A 16,986-nucleotide genomic window follows, 5' to 3' on the forward strand; every position below is an offset into this window, starting at 1 on the left:
ATTCAGTTGAATGCAATTTCTTGAATCTTCTTGATGTTTCTTCAAAAGAGATAGACTAATATGATGAGCTACAAGATAGGGACAACAGATTTCTAAGTGACGAGGAAAGTCTTTTTAAGCCCAGTTTTTAGTAGAGCTTTGGGCGCAATCTCTGAATATCTATCTCTTTTCTACTTCGTATGGTTAATATACATATGCCTTAGTTACCTTCGACCTTTGGGGCAGTTTTCCATGATTTTCTGCCCTTGTGAGTGATGAAGTAGAGTGACCTGTTTGGGTCATCTTTCTTGACTATACTTGGTGCGTTGAACGAGAACGAGGGAAAGACTAGCACGTCACTTAGAAGTTTTGGTTTGACTAACCCATGAAACTCCTTCCAGGTGATCTTCTGTAGGATCCCACTTCTCATATAATCGTTAAAGTAACTGAAGATGACATCTGTCCATAAGCCTGATCCTGTCCAACTCATGATGTTGAGATCATTTCGCAGGTTTGTGTTTAGGTTGTTCTCCTTCTTACGTTTCAAAGTCACTTCGGTGATCTTAGCCACTACTTCTCTAATGATTGGATGCCCCGGTTTGGACTGGATGATCCAAGTACCAAACTGCAATCTTCTAATATACCGACTTCTCCAGTCGGGTGAGCTAGCGTCATGTTCCACACCAACGATGATTCCAATCTTGTGTGGTTCGATATTCTCCGGTATCCAGTTGGGAACTGGTTGCAATGGGTTAGTGTCCATATCTGCAAACACACCTCCACGAGCCAACAAGATCAAATATTTGAAGAAATCAACCTTGAGCACTTTAGAAGGCAATGATTCGTAAGCTTCGAGCACATCTGGGATGGAGGAGTAAAAATGGCGAACCAATGTTTCGGCCATATCCTCGTTCGTAATTTCGTGTACAAATCCTGGGTTTTTGTCGTCCCAATTTCTCTCCCAAACCAAGATATCCTCCGAGTCGCTGTCGAAATTAGGCTTGATCTGCCAGATATATGCTGGAAACTTCCTCTTGGTATCATATCTAAAAGCGTAAACCAATTTCTCACGCAAAGTAGCCTGTTCAGGAACTTGTTTCAACTCGTGGATCTGTTTCTGAAGTGCTTTACGCTCCTTTTCGAATTGTCTTGCCTGTTCCTCATGTTTCTTCTTGATATCAGCAGCCAATGCCTCAAACTGTTTCAACAAATCTGCGTCACTCTTCTGATTTGAAGCAGCTGAATTAATACTCTGTGAGATCTCCTTGGGCAGATTCTGCAACAGGTTTTGCAGATCGGCAGCTTTCGAATTGTTCAAGAACCTAATCAACAGGACCAGCGCTATAATTGCCGGAACGGCTAGAAACAGTGCCCTTTTCAAGAAGACACCCTTCTTAGCCTTTGCCATAGTGCCTAAAACCTTCTAACCGGGTCTTTGAGATGGTCTTGTTCGTTCTTAAATAGTTGAAAGTTATTCGTTATTATTATGACTTGATAGCGTCGCATCTCACGAGCCATCGCACTATCAAAAAATGATCTATCTACCAGTTTAAGCTCCCTCATCATCCTCAATAGCAGTTGGTAAGCTGCCTCGGCCGTGCTCGGCAGCTCAACTGACTGCTTGGAGTCATTGGCCTCCTTCACAGGTACATTTATAGTGATGAGCACATCCGTATCAACTTCAGCCCATCGCACCAAACCCACACAGAGTATAAGATTCTTCTCAACCACTAAACAGGCCTTACCATGATCTCCGACTGGTGCTTCCCTCGCAAACTCACGGTCCTGTGAGTTCGAACCGTTAAAAGTCATTATCTCTGCCACATGTGTTCTTAAAGCCATACCCAAGTCCGCTTCATCCACCTGCTCCAACAAATCAATTACGATACTCTCCTCGGTACCCAGCCCATCGTCATACTGTTCATTGGGCTGACGTCCGTTCACATAAACCTCTTGCGTATCAGGCACTTCCCGCAACAGTGAGCCGTCCAGGAAACCCTTGGGTATATAAGTCGTCACCGCTCCACCATAAAGCCCATACTCAGCTCTCATAATATCGGCCACGACTATCCAGAAGAAAGGTTGAAGTGATCCTACTCTGGTGAAGCTTATTATATAGTTAGAGGGTCCTGTTTTTACCCGGCTTCTTGAAATCTACGAGTGGCAAATGCTGACAGGGGAGAAGCTTTAATGAAGACTCTTAGCCACTTTTGCAAGGCCTGAACTACTATTGAAGACCTCAGAGAAACTATCTGAGGGCGGTAACATGAGCAACACTGTCAAGAATGGTGAAATCGACGAGAGTTTGTACTCCCGGCAACTTTATGTGCTCGGGAAGGAGGCAATGTTGAAGATGCAACATGCGAACGTTTTAATCGTCGGGTTAGGCGGTTTAGGTGTAGAGATAGCCAAGAACGTTGTTTTGGCTGGTGTAAAATCATTGGCAGTTTACGATCCTGCTCCGGCGAATTTGCAAGACCTTTCAACGCAGTTTTTTTTGACTGAAAAGGATTTAGGAAAGCCTAGAGATGTTGTTTCTCGTGATAGACTAGCGGAGTTGAACTCTTATGTGCCCGTTAAGGTTTTGGAATCCTTAGAAGACCATGTTTTGGAATATCAGGTCGTTGTGGCGACTGAAACTGTCTCTTTAGAACAAAAAATCCAATTGAACAACGTTTGTCATGCCGCTGGTGTGAAATTTATCAGCGCAGAGACTAGAGGTTTGTTTGGTAATGTTTTTGTGGACTTGGGTGAAGATTTTACCGTTATCGACTCCACGGGAGAAGAACCTCGCTCTGGGATTGTCTCTGATATCGAAGCAGATGGTACAGTTACCATGTTAGACGAGAACAGACACGGTCTGGAAGATGGGAACTACGTTAGATTTTCTGAAGTGGAAGGTCTAGAGAAATTGAACGATGGGACTCTGTTCAAAGTTGAAGTACTAGGTCCTTTTGCGTTCAAGATTGGGTCTGTCGAACAGTACGGAAAATATAAAAAAGGTGGACTTTTCACCGAGGTCAAAGTGCCTAAGAAATTATCTTTCAAATCTTTACAGCAAAGTTTACATGAGCCGGAACTCTTGTTTTCCGATTTCGCTAAGATGGAGAGGGCTGGCCAATTACATTTGGGTTTCCAGGCTTTGCAACAATTTTCTGCAAGACATGGAGGTAATTTACCAAGACCAATGAATGAAGAAGATGCAAATGAACTTGTAGCGCTTACAGCTGAAGTAGCAGCCCGTGAACCAGCTGTTCTAGGAGCGCCAGACGCAGAAATCGATAAGGATTTGATCAAAGAATTGGCTTACCAAGCAAGAGGTGACATTCCAGGTATAATTGCATTTTTCGGTGGTCTAGTCGCACAAGAAGTGCTGAAAGCCTGTTCAGGCAAGTTCACTCCTTTGAAACAATACATGTACTTTGATTCTTTAGAATCTTTGCCTTCCAAAGAGAAATATCCAAGAACAGAAGAGACTACTAGTCCGATCAATACTCGTTACGATAACCAAATCGCAGTATTTGGCCTAGAATTTCAAAGAAAGATCGCCAATCTGAAGATCTTCCTTGTTGGGTCAGGTGCTATTGGATGTGAAATGCTTAAGAACTGGGCACTCATGGGATTGGGTTCTGGGTCTGAGGGTGGAATTATCGTCACTGATAATGACTCCATCGAAAAATCGAACTTGAACCGGCAATTTTTGTTCAGACCGAAGGATGTTGGCAGAAATAAGTCCGAAGTGGCAGCAGAAGCAGTTTGTTACATGAACCCTGATTTGACGGGAAAGATAGATGCAAGGATAGACAAAGTTGGTCCAGATACGGAAAACATTTATGATGACACCTTCTGGCAGAGTCTAGATTTCGTGACTAACGCCTTGGACAATGTCGATGCACGTACCTACGTTGACCGTCGTTGCGTCTTTTACAGGAAAGCTCTACTTGAGTCAGGAACTTTGGGTACCAAGGGTAACACACAGGTTGTCATTCCAAGACTAACTGAGTCGTATTCGTCCTCCAGAGACCCACCTGAGAAATCCATCCCACTATGTACTTTGCGTTCTTTCCCTAACAAGATTGATCACACCATTGCGTGGGCCAAATCGCTTTTCCAAGGCTATTTCACAGACGCAGCAGAGAATGTTAATCTTTATTTGACCAATCCAAATTTCGTCGAGCAAACCTTGAAACAAAGCGGTGATGTCAAGTCTATTCTGGAAACTGTTGAAGAATCACTGACTGAAAAGCCACAGACTTTTGATGACTGTATTAAGTGGGCAAGGTTGGAATTCGAGAAAAAATTCAATCACGATATCAAGCAATTATTGTACAACTTTCCTAAGGACGCAAAGACTTCCAGTGGCGAACCATTCTGGTCGGGACCTAAGAGAGCTCCAACTCCATTGGACTTCGATTTGAGTAATCCTGATCATTTTGACTTCGTTGTTGGTGCAGCTAACCTTCGTGCTTTTAACTACGGTATCGAAGGAGATGGAGGTGCGCCGAATAAGGCTGCTTATGCTGCTGTTCTTTCAAAGGTCAAAATTGCACAGTTTACACCAAGCTCGAATGTTAAAATTCAAGTCAACGACGATGATCCTGATCCAAATGCTGATGGTCTGGATGGCACAGATTCGTTGAAGGCACTAGCAAGTAAACTTCCTGATCCAGCTACTTTGGCAGGTTTCAAGCTAGTGCCAGTTGAGTTTGAGAAGGACGATGATACAAACCATCACATCGAATTTATCACAGCATGCTCAAATTGTAGAGCTCAAAACTATTTCATTGAGCCGGTTGACCGTCAAAGAACGAAGTTCATTGCAGGTCGTATTATACCTGCTATTGCTACAACAACCTCATTGGTGACAGGTTTAGTCAACTTGGAGCTTTATAAAGTTGCCGATGGAAAAACCGATATCGAGCAATACAAGAACGGGTTTGTCAACTTGGCCTTGCCTTTCTTTGGATTTTCTGAACCTATTGCATCTCCAAAGGGTAGTTATAACGGGAAAACTTACGATAAAATATGGGACCGCTTTGATGTCCATGCTAATGTCACGCTAAGTGATCTGATAAAGCACTTTGAGGAAAAAGAGGGTTTGGAAATCACGATGTTGTCTTACGGAGTTTCATTGTTGTACGCTTCCTTTTTCCCACCTAAGAAATTGAAGGAGAGGTTGAATCTGTCGATTACGGATCTGGTTAAGTTTATCACGAAGGCAGACGTTCCTCCTCATGTGCGCACGATGATCTTAGAAATATGCGCTGATGATAAAGAGGGTGAGGACGTAGAGGTACCTTTCATTACCATCCATTTGTAGGTATCAAAGGCCTATCTGAAAATAGTTGGTGAAATTTCGTTCTCTTAATTTTGTGTATGAGTGATTAAATTATAAACCTTAAAGAACAATGTTTTAATTAATGTACTTGGGCCGAGCCAGAAATTGACAAAATGACAATATGTAGTGCCGCTTCAAAACTTCCCTCAATGTTCATCAGCTATGAGAGCTCGGAAGGTTTTGTCAGATTGTAGTAATGCATCAAAGCTACCTGTTCCTGCAACTCTTCCATTTTTTAAAAAGATTATTTCGTCGCATGCCTTCATCATGTCAACATTATGAGTTATTGATATCGTCAATGGAGCGGGGCATCCGCGCCTGACAATATTGTTTATGACGTGAGAACTGAATGGATCCAATGCTGAAGTGCATTCATCAAGAATCAAAATTTTTGGTCTTTTCAATATTGCTCGAGCAATGCATAACCTTTGTAACTGTCCACCCGACAGTAAATCAATATCTATCGTAGTATCGAGCCCTAGGGGTAGCTTTGAAATGAAATCATGAATGCCAACGTATCTCAAGACATCGTACATCTCAACCTCGAGAGGATCATGATGTAATCCATACAAAAGATTCTCCCTGACGGTACCAGAGAATATAGTTGGTGTTTGTTCAACGACAGACATCTGGCGTCTCAAATCACGAATGTTCCATTCATTAACATCTTTGTTTTCAACTAGTACAGTACCAGATGTTGGCCTGTATAACTGCGTAAGAAGCGTCACTAATGTTGACTTTCCTGATCCAGACTGACCTACTAATGCGAAGGTTCTTCCAATAGGTAACTCGAGGTACAAGCTATCAAAGATATGAATGGAAGGAGCACTTGGGTAGGCAAACGTCACATTTTGCAAAGAAATGACTGCCGAAGACTCACTTACCGAGCCAGAGGTTGTTTGTTTCTTTTCTTGATGTGGCTTCTCCCTCTCCAGCTTCTCATCTAACATTTGGAGTATGCGGTTTGCTGCCCTTTGCCCACGGCTGATATCGGGAACTTGACTTATCAAAATGTTGCATGTCATGATAGTGAATAGGAGTAGAGTCAACGTTTCGAACATCTTTTTAGTGGTATATTGGCCATCTATCACTAGTTTGAGAGCGTAATAAAACAAGATTGCCTGGATAGACATCGCCAGAGCTTCTATAACGGCGACCCCGAGCCCAGTAGTAATAGCCCGCCGTGACGCAATGACTCTCATGTGGCTTTCAAGTCGCTTGTACTGCCGGAGGAAATTGGTCTCTAGTTGTAGACGCCGGATTGTTTTTATGCCTGTTGCAACCTCGTATAGTAGATTCTCTAGATCCACCACTGCAGACTTATACTGAGTTTCCTGTCGCTGAAGAGCCATGCCATATACTGCAGAAAAAATCACTATTAGAGGGAACATAGATATGCATACCAAACTAAGCTTCCAACCAATTATTAAGGCCCAAATTATACCAACTGAGGAGACAACTGCAAAAGATGAAACTGCAATCAAAAAATCGGAGGCCAATGCTCTCAAATCTCTCAGATCATTGAGCAGCAGGGCCGAGACCTCAGAAGCTTTATGCCTTTCTCTCTGGAACCAATCTAATTCTTCAAATGATATTCTCTGCATCACTTGATTCCTAAGCTGCAATATCCAGTATTCACTACAATAGCCAAACAAAAAATACTGTAAAAAGTTCAAGATTGCATCTGCAATCGCCACGCCAATAACTATAAGCGACCATTTTAACAAGTAGGATGGTGAGCCCACGCCATCAAACTGGGGTGCCAATCCATTCAAAAGATAACTGAAGGTATAGGAGAAGACTGGATTTGCGGCACCAGCTGCTAATGAGAACAGGAGTCCGAAAGACAATAGCAGCTTATTTCTTGATGACTGGAACATTCGTCCTAGGATTTCAAGTATTGAAATCATTTTTTCTCTCGGCCTTGATGAACTCTCGAATTCATCGAAAGATTTCTCAGTGACCAGAACTCGTTCTTTTTTGGTTTTGGGTCTACGAAGTTGACTGGAGTTGCAAAGTGTTTCATTCTCTGCGAAAATGGATCCGCCTTGATAAGTCTTTGGAGTTTCGACTTCATAATCAATCCTACTCTCAGCGGCAAATTTTTTAGGCGTGGTAGGAGTTTCCACATAGGTGTATTGCGAGAAACAATCGTAGTGATCATATGTATCATGCAAATGTTTCCAGCTGTGAAATCTTGTGGAAGGATCATTCACTAGCGTCTCTTCTAAACCATGTTCTATGCATTGGCCTGATTCTATCAAATAGCAGAAGTCATTTGAACCAATCTGATTTAGTTCATGAGTTAAAATTATCGTGGTTTTTTCTTTTCTATGTGTTCGAATGGCCCTTAAAATCAAACCTCGTTGAAGTACGTCCAGTGCGGAAAGTGATTCATCAAGAATCAGTATCTGAGGGTCTTTCATCAGAGCCCTTGCAATTGCCACTTTTTGCTGCTGCCCTCCGCTCAAGGAGATACCTCCACTGCCTATAAGCGTGTTCAATCCATCGCTCAAATCATGTATAAAATTCTCCAGCAAAGATATCCTGCAAACTAGCTTTAGCTTTGTGAGGATCTCTTCTTCATCTGCGCCATCTATTCCTATAATGATATTCTCTTTCAAAGTACCATTGAAGACGTTACAACGCTGCTCCACCACGGTAATGTTTTTGATCAACTGGCTTTGGTCAATGTGTTTGATATTCCTACCGTCCACCGATATTACTCCAGTGTAGTTTTCATAGAACTTGAGTAACAAGTTCGAAAGAGAAGATTTACCGGATCCCGATTTTCCCAGAAGAAAAGTTGTTTTACCAGCTCGAAAGTTCAAAGAGATTGACCTCAGGACGTTATGATCGGGTCGGCTAGGGTAGGAGAACTCGACATTTTGAAACCTAATGTCACCTTTCAATTCGGGGAAGGGCACATCTTGCCATCTTCGAATATCAGTAGTTGCAGTTTTATCATCTGCAAGAAACTTGGAGACGATATTCACCGCCACACTACCTTTTTGAATGATGACCAATTGTTGAAGCGTACCGCTGATGGTAGATCCGAGAAGAATACAGGAATGAAAACATGTTATGACATCACCGATGTTCATCTTGCCCTTACGAATCATGGTAGAACCGAACCAGAAAGCTTGCACAAACATCGCTAGTGAAAGAAATTTTAATGTGGCCAGATTGATAGACGAATATTGACACATCTTCACAAAGTTGTTTGTGCAGTTTTGCACACAATTTTTAAAGCTCTTGATCTCTCTCAACTCAGTACCCGATAATCTTATAAACTGTGCAGCAGTCATTGACCAATCAAGGAGTTGCGAAGCTTTACTTGTCTGTTCGTTCTCCAAATCGGCATATCTTTGAACCTTACGAGAGAAGAACCAACCACACATAATGATCAGTGGTGCGCTACATAGTGTCACTAAGGTGAGAGACCACGACGCATAAAAAGAAGTCCCTATGAGCGCGATAATAGTCACCAAACTCCTCGTTATCACGGCAGAAGCCTCTGCACAGCTCGCCCTCGCTTCTTCGACGCATCTGTTCTGTTGCGTAAAGTTTCCACAAATATCTTCTGTCTTGTCGTACCACTCGAAAGGATTCTCTAGATATTTGTACAACAACCTTCTCCGAATACCAAACCCACAACGTTCACCCAAAAGCATCCATGCAGAAATACTAGCCCATGTCGTTGGTAGAGAAGCTCCCCCGAGTGCCATTATAGCCATCGATCTAACCAATATATTAGTGTTTTCGTGCTTTTCAGCCAAAACCAGGGAATTAAACACTCTGCCAGTAAGAATCGCTAACGCAGGTGGTACTAGCCCTGCAGCCACTGTAGATACCAGCGTAAATAAAATTAAAATCCCATCTCTCTCAAATTCCAAATACTTGTACAATTTAATAACCATCGCATGAATATTGATTGTTTACCAGGGCTCAGCCATGGGGAATCTCAAATAAACTGGTATTTCACCATTTTTATACAGTTTCTACCACATAAGAACCTCAATCAGCCTCTCCACAGATAGTAAGAGATCCGTATTACTCTTGTAATATCTCATAGTAACCGTCTCATCTCATCGTGTAATCTACTACTTCTGGTAATCACAATGTAGACTAGATCACGTGATGTCCTTTTTCACATGGGGGCCTACAAGCAAAGGACCTTTATTCAGGTTATAAAGGCATGAACTTGTCAAAGAGATCTCTAGCTTCCAATCTGATTTTTTGCTTAGTTCTTCAGATTCGCAAGAATGGGCTGTAATTGGTATAACTTGGAGCCTGCGTGCCTAAAGGAGACATACGTGGGTTTGATAAATTCCGTGATTTTCAATGATAAATGGTTTAAAGTGGCGGTATGTTTCATAGCATTCAACCCCATCTTTTGGAACGTCGTGGCCCGCCTAGAGTACCGCACACATGTGTTGACAAAGTTGGCTGGTGGCGCTCGTAGCGGCTGTTACTTATTAGCCTTGACTATATTCAGTCTCGGTATCGCACGTGACTTGTCTTTCGAATGGGCAATGCGTGCTCAACCAACATCTCCAGTGTTGGATAGTGAGTTAATCCGTAACTTGGGTCGTCTATGCATTGGTGCGGGCCAGGTTCTGGTTCTCACTTCGATGTACCAGCTGGGAATCACTGGTACTTACCTCGGAGACTATTTCGGGATCCTAATGGACAACATCGTTACTGCTTTTCCATTCAACGTGTCTAATAATCCAATGTACCACGGTTCGACACTTTCATTCCTCGGTTATTCTCTATTGCAGGGCAAACCCGCAGGTCTGGTGATCACCTTGTTCGTTCACACAATGTACAGCATAGCGCTAAAATTTGAGGAGCCTTTCACGGCTGCTATCTATGCCCAGAGAGATGCTCAAAGGGCCAAAAAGGACTAGTTATGGCTTTATAGTTTAACGTTTCAAAGTTTACTTGTGTTGTTTAAGTAGTTTTGTCTCAAAAGTTGATTTTTACAGCGGCTAAAAAAACAAAAACATATGCCTCCTGTGGGAATTGAACCCACGATCCCCGCATTACGAGTGCGATGCCTTACCACTTGGCCAAAGAGGCTTGTAAGCTTGTTTAATTTCGTTTAAGGGGTCTCTAATACTTCTTTAAATGATAGGATTATAATCAGTGTTGCCTTCAAATCACTTCGTCAAGAGTAATGTTCAGCTCTTAATTTTGCGTAGTGGGATTCAGCCTTCGTTTTGATCCTATGTTATCAGCGCATTGCGAGTTTCAGGCTTCAAGAACTCCACTAAACGTTAAAAACCTGGCAATCCTCCGCTCCATACAAACACTCACGAGAAAAAAAGCATACTCGTCAGGATGAGCCCCAAGCGATCTGCTACTGCAGCACGGAAATTCATCCTCGAATCACTTAAGGCTCCTGCTTTTGTGTACCGTTATAGGACAGATACCAAGGCCACTGTCAAAAATCTCGAATGCAAGCTTGAACCCGCGGTTTCAGCTAACAAGTACAATGCTCTTCTCAATAACTACAATACAATGATTCTCTACGAGTGGTTCCACCCCAATGAATCTGTGATTGACAAAGAATACTACTGGCAAAAGTTTGCAAATGCTATACACATGAAAACGTCGAGCAATAAAGAGGTACCGATGATCTTCCTTGCGGACGACATTAATCACAAAGGACTGCAAAGCTGCCTTGGAACGAACATCCTAAATAATGCGTCAGATTGCCGCTGTTCTTTCCAGAACTACGTAAAGGCTTCACCACTCGATAAACTCATAAAGAAAATCACCAAAAATGCTGATAAATTGAAATTACACTCTTTGGCACTAAGAATAGATTCACATAATGACAAAGCTATCAACAATTTTGTCGTTTCACTGCAACCTGTGTTGGAAGAGTCGATGAACATGTATCAAGATATTCACTACGACAAGTTACTACAAATTGCCAGGAATGCAAGGAGTGGGAACAAGGTGAGAGATGTGTTGACAAGCCTAGCAGATAGCGGTCTTTCATCGCCGAGACTAGTGCGAAACGGCAGCTGGCTAATATTTACTAGAGCTCAACATAAAGAACAAACACACGATGAGTCTACAAGCTGAATAACATGAATAATCAACACAGTCGGTTAAGACGGGCAATCTAGACTACATAGCACTTAAAGAGTATCAAAGGATGACGATCACGTGATAAATATTGATCATATTACTTTAGTACTTGGTTTTATTCAAGGTTAATGATTATACCTTTACTACGGTAAAAATCCACAATATGCTAACAAATTGGTGGTCATTAGTACTCACCGGGTCTGCCGGTGCAGTTGCTGAATTGACGCTGGACTCTAAGTTGAAATACTGGGTGCTGTTACCGATCTCCATCGTCATGGTGTTGGCCGGCGTTCTTCGTCAGTATATTATGGAGCTTATCGAGCCTAAGACTAAAGGTATGCCACGGGCAAAAATCACTGAGACCCAATACATCAATAAAGCTCAGGCGTTTTTGGGCAATAACTCAAATTTATCTGAGGAATCATTCCAGGCAAGACAGGCATACTTGACACAATTGCTGTCAGAAGGCAAATTTTTGGCTCAGGCCAAGACTGAAGAAGGACAAGTACAAAATCCTTTCACTGATCCAAACATGTCTGATGCTGTGATGAGTATGGCCAAGGGAAATATGGCAAATTTTATTCCTCAAACGATAATAATGTGGTGGGTTAATCATTTCTTTGCCGGTTTCGTCCTAATGAAACTGCCATTCCCACTTACCCCCAGGTTCAAGGAGATGTTACAAAGCGGCGTGATGACTTCAGACTTGGATGTTCGTTGGGTCAGCAGTATCTCATGGTATTTCATTTCCGTCCTTGGTTTAAATCCAGTCTACAATCTTATTCTGTCGTCCCCCAATGAGGATCAGATGGGCATGATGCAGCAACAGGATCCCATGGCCAACATGCCAGGACAGCCACAGGCAGAGGCCATTTGCAAGAGTTTAGCCAACGATTTAACCATCGCCCAGCATGAAAGTTGTTTTGAAAACATTGAAGAGAGGATACTAGAGAAATATGCAAAATGATTGAGCTCCACAAAGTGGCAGAAATGAGCTTTAGGGTAGTTAGTCCATTGTTCTATTTAGTTTAGTCTCTTCAACGAGATCGTCATATAGAACGAATGTCTTATAAATTAGACTTCAAATGTTGAGCCTTGAAGAAGAGCTCATCTCATCTCATCGAACTTCAGACTTTCAGCTATCTGTTGAAAGCTTTACGAAGGTTTGAATAAGTTGATAATAAAACAACGTCAAGATGCCTTTGAGTACTGTCATTTGCATTGGTATGGCCGGTTCTGGTAAGACCACTTTTATGCAACGTCTGAACTCGCACTTGAGAAGTCAAAAGAATACTCCATATGTGGTCAATTTGGATCCTGCAGTTTTGAGAATTCCCTATGGTGCCAATATTGATATCAGAGATTCGATTAAATATAAAAAGGTGATGGAGAATTACCAGCTGGGACCTAACGGTGCCATCGTAACAAGTCTCAATCTTTTCAGTACCAAGATTGATCAGGTTATTAAGTTAGTCGAGAAGAAGAAGGACAAATATCAACACTGCATAATAGACACTCCCGGTCAAATAGAGTGTTTTGTTTGGAGTGCTTCGGGCTCTATCATTACAGAGTCATTTGCATCTACATTCCCTACGGTTATCGCTTACATCGTTGATACACCAAGAAATACTTCACCAACCACCTTCATGAGTAATATGCTTTATGCGTGCTCTATTCTCTATAAGACGAAGTTGCCAATGATCGTCGTCTTCAACAAGACAGATGTCACTAAGGCGGACTTTGCTCGCGACTGGATGACTGATTTTGAAGCATTCCAAACTGCCCTGAGAGACGATCAGGATTCCAATGGTACGTCTGGAATGGGGTCTGGATACATGAACTCACTAATCAACTCTATGTCTTTGATGTTAGAAGAATTTTACTCACAACTAGACATGGTAGGTGTCTCAAGTCACACAGGTGAAGGCTTCGACGACTTCCTGAAAGCTGTCGATGATAAAGTTGGTGAGTATGAAGAATATTATAAAGCTGAGAGGGAGAGAATTCTTAAGGCAAAGGAAGAGCAGGAAAAGAGAAGAAAGGATAAGTCTCTTGACGGTTTGATGAAGGATCTGGCGATCAATAAGAAGGAAGGAACCAACAAAAACGCTGATGAAGGTGTCGATGTTCTCAGCGATTTCGAAGAGGGTGAAAATGATGGATTAGTTGAGAGGGATGAGGATGAAGATACCGAAAGAGAATACACATTTCCCGGTGAGGAGAGAACACAGGGTGAAGTTAATGACAAGAGGGCTCCAGATCTTCAAAAGAGATATCAGGAGGCATTTGAGAACATGGCAAAGGATGCAAGCAGTAAAACCGCAGAAAATATTGCAAACTATATAAGGCAGTAAACGCCTCGTAAGTACGATCGAGTAATTTTCAAACGTAGATTCCTTCATCAAAAGCAATTGGAACGGGTCTTAAACCGTAAACACCCTTCCAAGAGACGGGCGGCGTATGCTTGAGTAACTTGTCGAGAGATTCAATAACAACAGGGAGATGATCGCATAGTAAATGGGCATCCTCTGAATTGTCACCCTCGTGGACAAAAGCACTACAGTATTTGATCTCCTTCAAATAAGGTGATTTACCGTTGAGCAAATGATAGGCAAAATGAAATATCTGCTGCTTAGATGAGATCTCCTGCTGAAGACTGTCTGGAGTGAATTTGAACAAAGAACTTGGTAAATGCAACTCTGAGCCTTGGTTGAGGTTCAAACTTTGTTCAAAACTGCGTATGACATCGGTCACTGAACCAACTTCACACGTCCCATCGGATATGAGATTGGTGCCTCTTCTAGCTGGAACCGTTGTTGCCTCCAGGACATCGTCATCCAAGGGACCAAACGAGTCAAGAATTACAACATCTTCAATTTTAAATTCATCGATCAATGGCAGAATTGTCTCTTTGATGAGGTTATTCAAATACCCTTGAATAACAGGCGTACGCTGCTGGAGCACATAAATATCTTTGGATTCATTGTAAAATAGTTCTAAGGCAGTCGAGTAAATCTTTTGAGGTGCGGTTTTACTGAACAGTACAGGTACGTGCTGATCAAGGACGTAGTCTAAAGGGCCAACAAACGGATGAACGAAAGTAGAGTCTAACGACTTTACAAAGTCAAATTCTGACGACAAAGAATGTACTAGCAGATCGAGAGCCAACTGGGGGACATTACCCGTTGATACCAATGGAACAATCAGCGTTCTCACCATCTTGATTTTGCTCTTTCTCGCATTGTTGTAGCCTTGTTCTCAAAGCGAATTTATTAGATAAGTAGGTAGCTTACAGAACTGTTAGAATAACAAGATGCTTGAAACGACTGAATGGTGGATGATGTCTACAATATACTCTCTCGAGGGTACGCACAATTCGCCGAATGTTGCTGCGAAATTCCTCTGGATTCCGAGACCTGCGTCTAGTGGGATCTAGCGCTACTACACAAGAGAACAGGAGTGCACAATACAGCCAATGCTGGATCCAATAGATGCAGAGCTGATCGCTTCCAGCGTCGCTGTCATCGCCGTAGATCTCGTTTACTGCTGTTTAGCATCGCGATGAGCTAGAAATGAAAAAATTTTACCATCAGAATGGCTGCTCATCGAGAAGATTTAAAGCCCTGTTTCGGTTCTAACTATCGCTGTTTAACATCATTGGAAGATACAGGTATATTGAAATGTCAACTGACTTTGAGAGACACTTCCAGGAATCTGTAGATGACTGTTCGTTGGAGCAACTTAGAGATATCTTGGTGAACAAATCGGGCAAGAGTGAGCTCGCAAACAGATTTAGAGCTCTATTCAACTTGAAATGTGTCGCCGAAGAGTTTGAGACTAAGCCAGAAGACGCTAAGAAGGCTGTGGATTACATTGCTGAGGCATTTGGTGACAAGAGTGAGCTGTTGAAGCACGAAGTCGCCTATGTGCTGGGCCAAACTAAGAACATGGAATGTGTTACTGCTCTAAGGAAGGCAACTTTGGACCAAAATCAACAATGTATGGTGAGGCACGAAGCTGCAGAGGCTCTTGGTGCTCTAGGTGATAAGGACTCTCTAGACGTCCTAGAGGAAGCTTACAAGAACGATCCATCCTTGGCTGTCAGAGAGACTGCCGAACTGGCAATCAACAGAATCAAATGGCAACACGGTGGTGTCAAGGACAGCGAGAACCTACAACAATCGCTGTACTCGAGTATAGATCCTGCACCTCCACTAGCTTTGGACAAAGACTACAAAGTTGAAGAGCTTAAGTCAATATTGAACAACACTGAGAAGCCATTGTTCGAAAGATATAGAGCTATGTTCAGACTAAGAGACATTGGTACGGACGATGCTGCTCTTGCGCTAGCTACTGGTTTCGACGACGAATCCGCCTTGTTCAAGCACGAAATCGCTTACGTGTTTGGCCAAATGGGAAATCCCGTTATTGTTCCAGCTTTGATCGAAGTTCTAGCACGTAAGGAAGAAGCTCCAATGGTTAGACACGAGGCTGCAGAAGCATTGGGTGCTATAGCTACAGATGATGTTTTGCCAGTGCTGAAGTCGTACCTGAACGACGAAGTGGACGTTGTCAGAGAGTCTGCCATTGTTGCTCTAGACATGTACGAGTACGAAAACAGCAACGAGCTAGAGTACGCTCCAGCCAACTAAGTAGATAGAGTTTTTTTGTAATTTAAAGGTTTTTAATACAAATTATTTAAAAAATTCACAGCTTGAAAACCAATGACTGACCTGTAGATCGCAATTCAAGACCATCAACTATGGCTCCAAAAGAGATCACTTTCATCACCGGAAATGCTAACAAGCTTAAGGAAGTACAAATGCTACTAGCACCTGAGGCTTCCAGCATAGAACCCACTTTTATGCTAGTAAACCAAGAGTTGGATTTAGACGAAGTGCAAGATACCGATCTCGAGGAAATTGCCATGCACAAATGCCGTCAAGCAGCTTCTCTAGTAGGTCCAAACAAACCAGTATTTGTGGAGGATACTGCACTATGTTTCGATGAGTTTAATGGACTGCCAGGAGCGTACATCAAATGGTTTGTGAAGAGCATGGGACTGCCCAAGATAGTCAAGATGCTAGAGCCGTTCGAAAACAAAAATGCCCAGGCAGTGACCACTATTGCCTACGCCGATGGAGAAGGCAATTTCCACACATTCCAAGGTATCACAAGAGGAAAAATTGTTGACAGCAGAGGTCCACTAACTTTTGGCTGGGATGCGATCTTTGAACCGCTCGAAGCACAGGGCAAGACTTACGCAGAAATGGAGAAGTCAGCCAAGAACAAAATCTCTCAGCGGGGAAGAGCTTTTGCCAAGTTTAAAGAGCACTTGACAAATTAGTAAGAGAGCTCAATCGTATAGACTTTGTATAGATCTACCTTATTTCTTAGTTTATCAAACTTAAAGTAAAAAATTGTTGAAATTTTTTTTCAGTCAGAGGGCAAGCTAAGTGAAAAAAAAGACTGTTAAGTCAGTCATCTTTAAGAGTTACAAAGGAGAGTATATCCGCTTAAGAGTCCATCTGTTGGTGAACTTTGGGTTGCGTGCAATACGGTCT

At 42.4% G+C, this 16,986-nt stretch overlaps 11 protein-coding genes and 1 non-coding gene across 12 annotated transcripts; 7 read left to right on the forward strand and 5 right to left on the reverse strand.

The window, feature by feature from the left end:
• Positions 1 to 199: 199 nt before the first annotated feature.
• On the reverse strand, positions 200 to 1,387 carry HOC1 (alpha-1,6-mannosyltransferase; the record flags this gene model as incomplete). Its single annotated transcript, XM_003682005.1, has 1 exon — positions 200 to 1,387. The coding sequence occupies one exon, from the start codon at positions 1,385 to 1,387 to the stop codon at positions 200 to 202; it is 1,188 nt and encodes a 395-aa protein (XP_003682053.1).
• Positions 1,388 to 1,392: 5 nt separating this feature from the next.
• On the reverse strand, positions 1,393 to 2,031 carry MOG1 (Ran GTPase-binding protein MOG1; the record flags this gene model as incomplete). The annotated part of the gene is made up of 1 exon (XM_003682006.1): positions 1,393 to 2,031. One exon carries the CDS (start codon positions 2,029 to 2,031, stop codon positions 1,393 to 1,395), a length of 639 nt encoding a protein of 212 aa, XP_003682054.1.
• A 214-nt stretch (positions 2,032 to 2,245) lies between these two features.
• Positions 2,246 to 5,299, forward strand: UBA1 (E1 ubiquitin-activating protein UBA1; the record flags this gene model as incomplete). The annotated part of the gene is made up of 1 exon (XM_003682007.1): positions 2,246 to 5,299. The coding sequence occupies one exon, from the start codon at positions 2,246 to 2,248 to the stop codon at positions 5,297 to 5,299; it is 3,054 nt and encodes a 1,017-aa protein (XP_003682055.1).
• A 164-nt stretch (positions 5,300 to 5,463) lies between these two features.
• STE6 (ATP-binding cassette a-factor transporter STE6) lies at positions 5,464 to 9,237 on the reverse strand (the record flags this gene model as incomplete). Its single annotated transcript, XM_003682008.1, has 1 exon — positions 5,464 to 9,237. The coding sequence occupies one exon, from the start codon at positions 9,235 to 9,237 to the stop codon at positions 5,464 to 5,466; it is 3,774 nt and encodes a 1,257-aa protein (XP_003682056.1).
• Positions 9,238 to 9,582: 345 nt separating this feature from the next.
• Positions 9,583 to 10,230, forward strand: OPI3 (bifunctional phosphatidyl-N-methylethanolamine N-methyltransferase/phosphatidyl-N-dimethylethanolamine N-methyltransferase; the record flags this gene model as incomplete). The annotated part of the gene is made up of 1 exon (XM_003682009.1): positions 9,583 to 10,230. The coding sequence occupies one exon, from the start codon at positions 9,583 to 9,585 to the stop codon at positions 10,228 to 10,230; it is 648 nt and encodes a 215-aa protein (XP_003682057.1).
• Positions 10,231 to 10,330: 100 nt separating this feature from the next.
• Positions 10,331 to 10,402, reverse strand: TDEL0Ftrna3T. The gene has a single exon. It is a non-coding gene; the product is annotated as a tRNA-Thr (tRNA).
• A 261-nt stretch (positions 10,403 to 10,663) lies between these two features.
• On the forward strand, positions 10,664 to 11,416 carry CBT1 (Cbt1p; the record flags this gene model as incomplete). The annotated part of the gene is made up of 1 exon (XM_003682010.1): positions 10,664 to 11,416. One exon carries the CDS (start codon positions 10,664 to 10,666, stop codon positions 11,414 to 11,416), a length of 753 nt encoding a protein of 250 aa, XP_003682058.1.
• A 169-nt stretch (positions 11,417 to 11,585) lies between these two features.
• Positions 11,586 to 12,389, forward strand: EMC3 (ER membrane complex subunit EMC3; the record flags this gene model as incomplete). Its single annotated transcript, XM_003682011.1, has 1 exon — positions 11,586 to 12,389. One exon carries the CDS (start codon positions 11,586 to 11,588, stop codon positions 12,387 to 12,389), a length of 804 nt encoding a protein of 267 aa, XP_003682059.1.
• Positions 12,390 to 12,618: 229 nt separating this feature from the next.
• Positions 12,619 to 13,776, forward strand: NPA3 (GTPase NPA3; the record flags this gene model as incomplete). The annotated part of the gene is made up of 1 exon (XM_003682012.1): positions 12,619 to 13,776. The coding sequence occupies one exon, from the start codon at positions 12,619 to 12,621 to the stop codon at positions 13,774 to 13,776; it is 1,158 nt and encodes a 385-aa protein (XP_003682060.1).
• A 28-nt stretch (positions 13,777 to 13,804) lies between these two features.
• ADD66 (Add66p) lies at positions 13,805 to 14,641 on the reverse strand (the record flags this gene model as incomplete). Its single annotated transcript, XM_003682013.1, has 1 exon — positions 13,805 to 14,641. One exon carries the CDS (start codon positions 14,639 to 14,641, stop codon positions 13,805 to 13,807), a length of 837 nt encoding a protein of 278 aa, XP_003682061.1.
• A 461-nt stretch (positions 14,642 to 15,102) lies between these two features.
• Positions 15,103 to 16,074, forward strand: LIA1 (deoxyhypusine monooxygenase; the record flags this gene model as incomplete). Its single annotated transcript, XM_003682014.1, has 1 exon — positions 15,103 to 16,074. The coding sequence occupies one exon, from the start codon at positions 15,103 to 15,105 to the stop codon at positions 16,072 to 16,074; it is 972 nt and encodes a 323-aa protein (XP_003682062.1).
• Positions 16,075 to 16,184: 110 nt separating this feature from the next.
• On the forward strand, positions 16,185 to 16,769 carry HAM1 (nucleoside triphosphate pyrophosphohydrolase HAM1; the record flags this gene model as incomplete). Its single annotated transcript, XM_003682015.1, has 1 exon — positions 16,185 to 16,769. The coding sequence occupies one exon, from the start codon at positions 16,185 to 16,187 to the stop codon at positions 16,767 to 16,769; it is 585 nt and encodes a 194-aa protein (XP_003682063.1).
• Between the last annotated feature and the right edge of the window lie 217 nt (positions 16,770 to 16,986).

Source organism: Torulaspora delbrueckii, chromosome 6 (genome assembly GCF_000243375.1).
Source record: "Torulaspora delbrueckii CBS 1146 chromosome 6, complete genome".
NCBI classification, from domain to species: domain Eukaryota; kingdom Fungi; phylum Ascomycota; class Saccharomycetes; order Saccharomycetales; family Saccharomycetaceae; genus Torulaspora; species Torulaspora delbrueckii.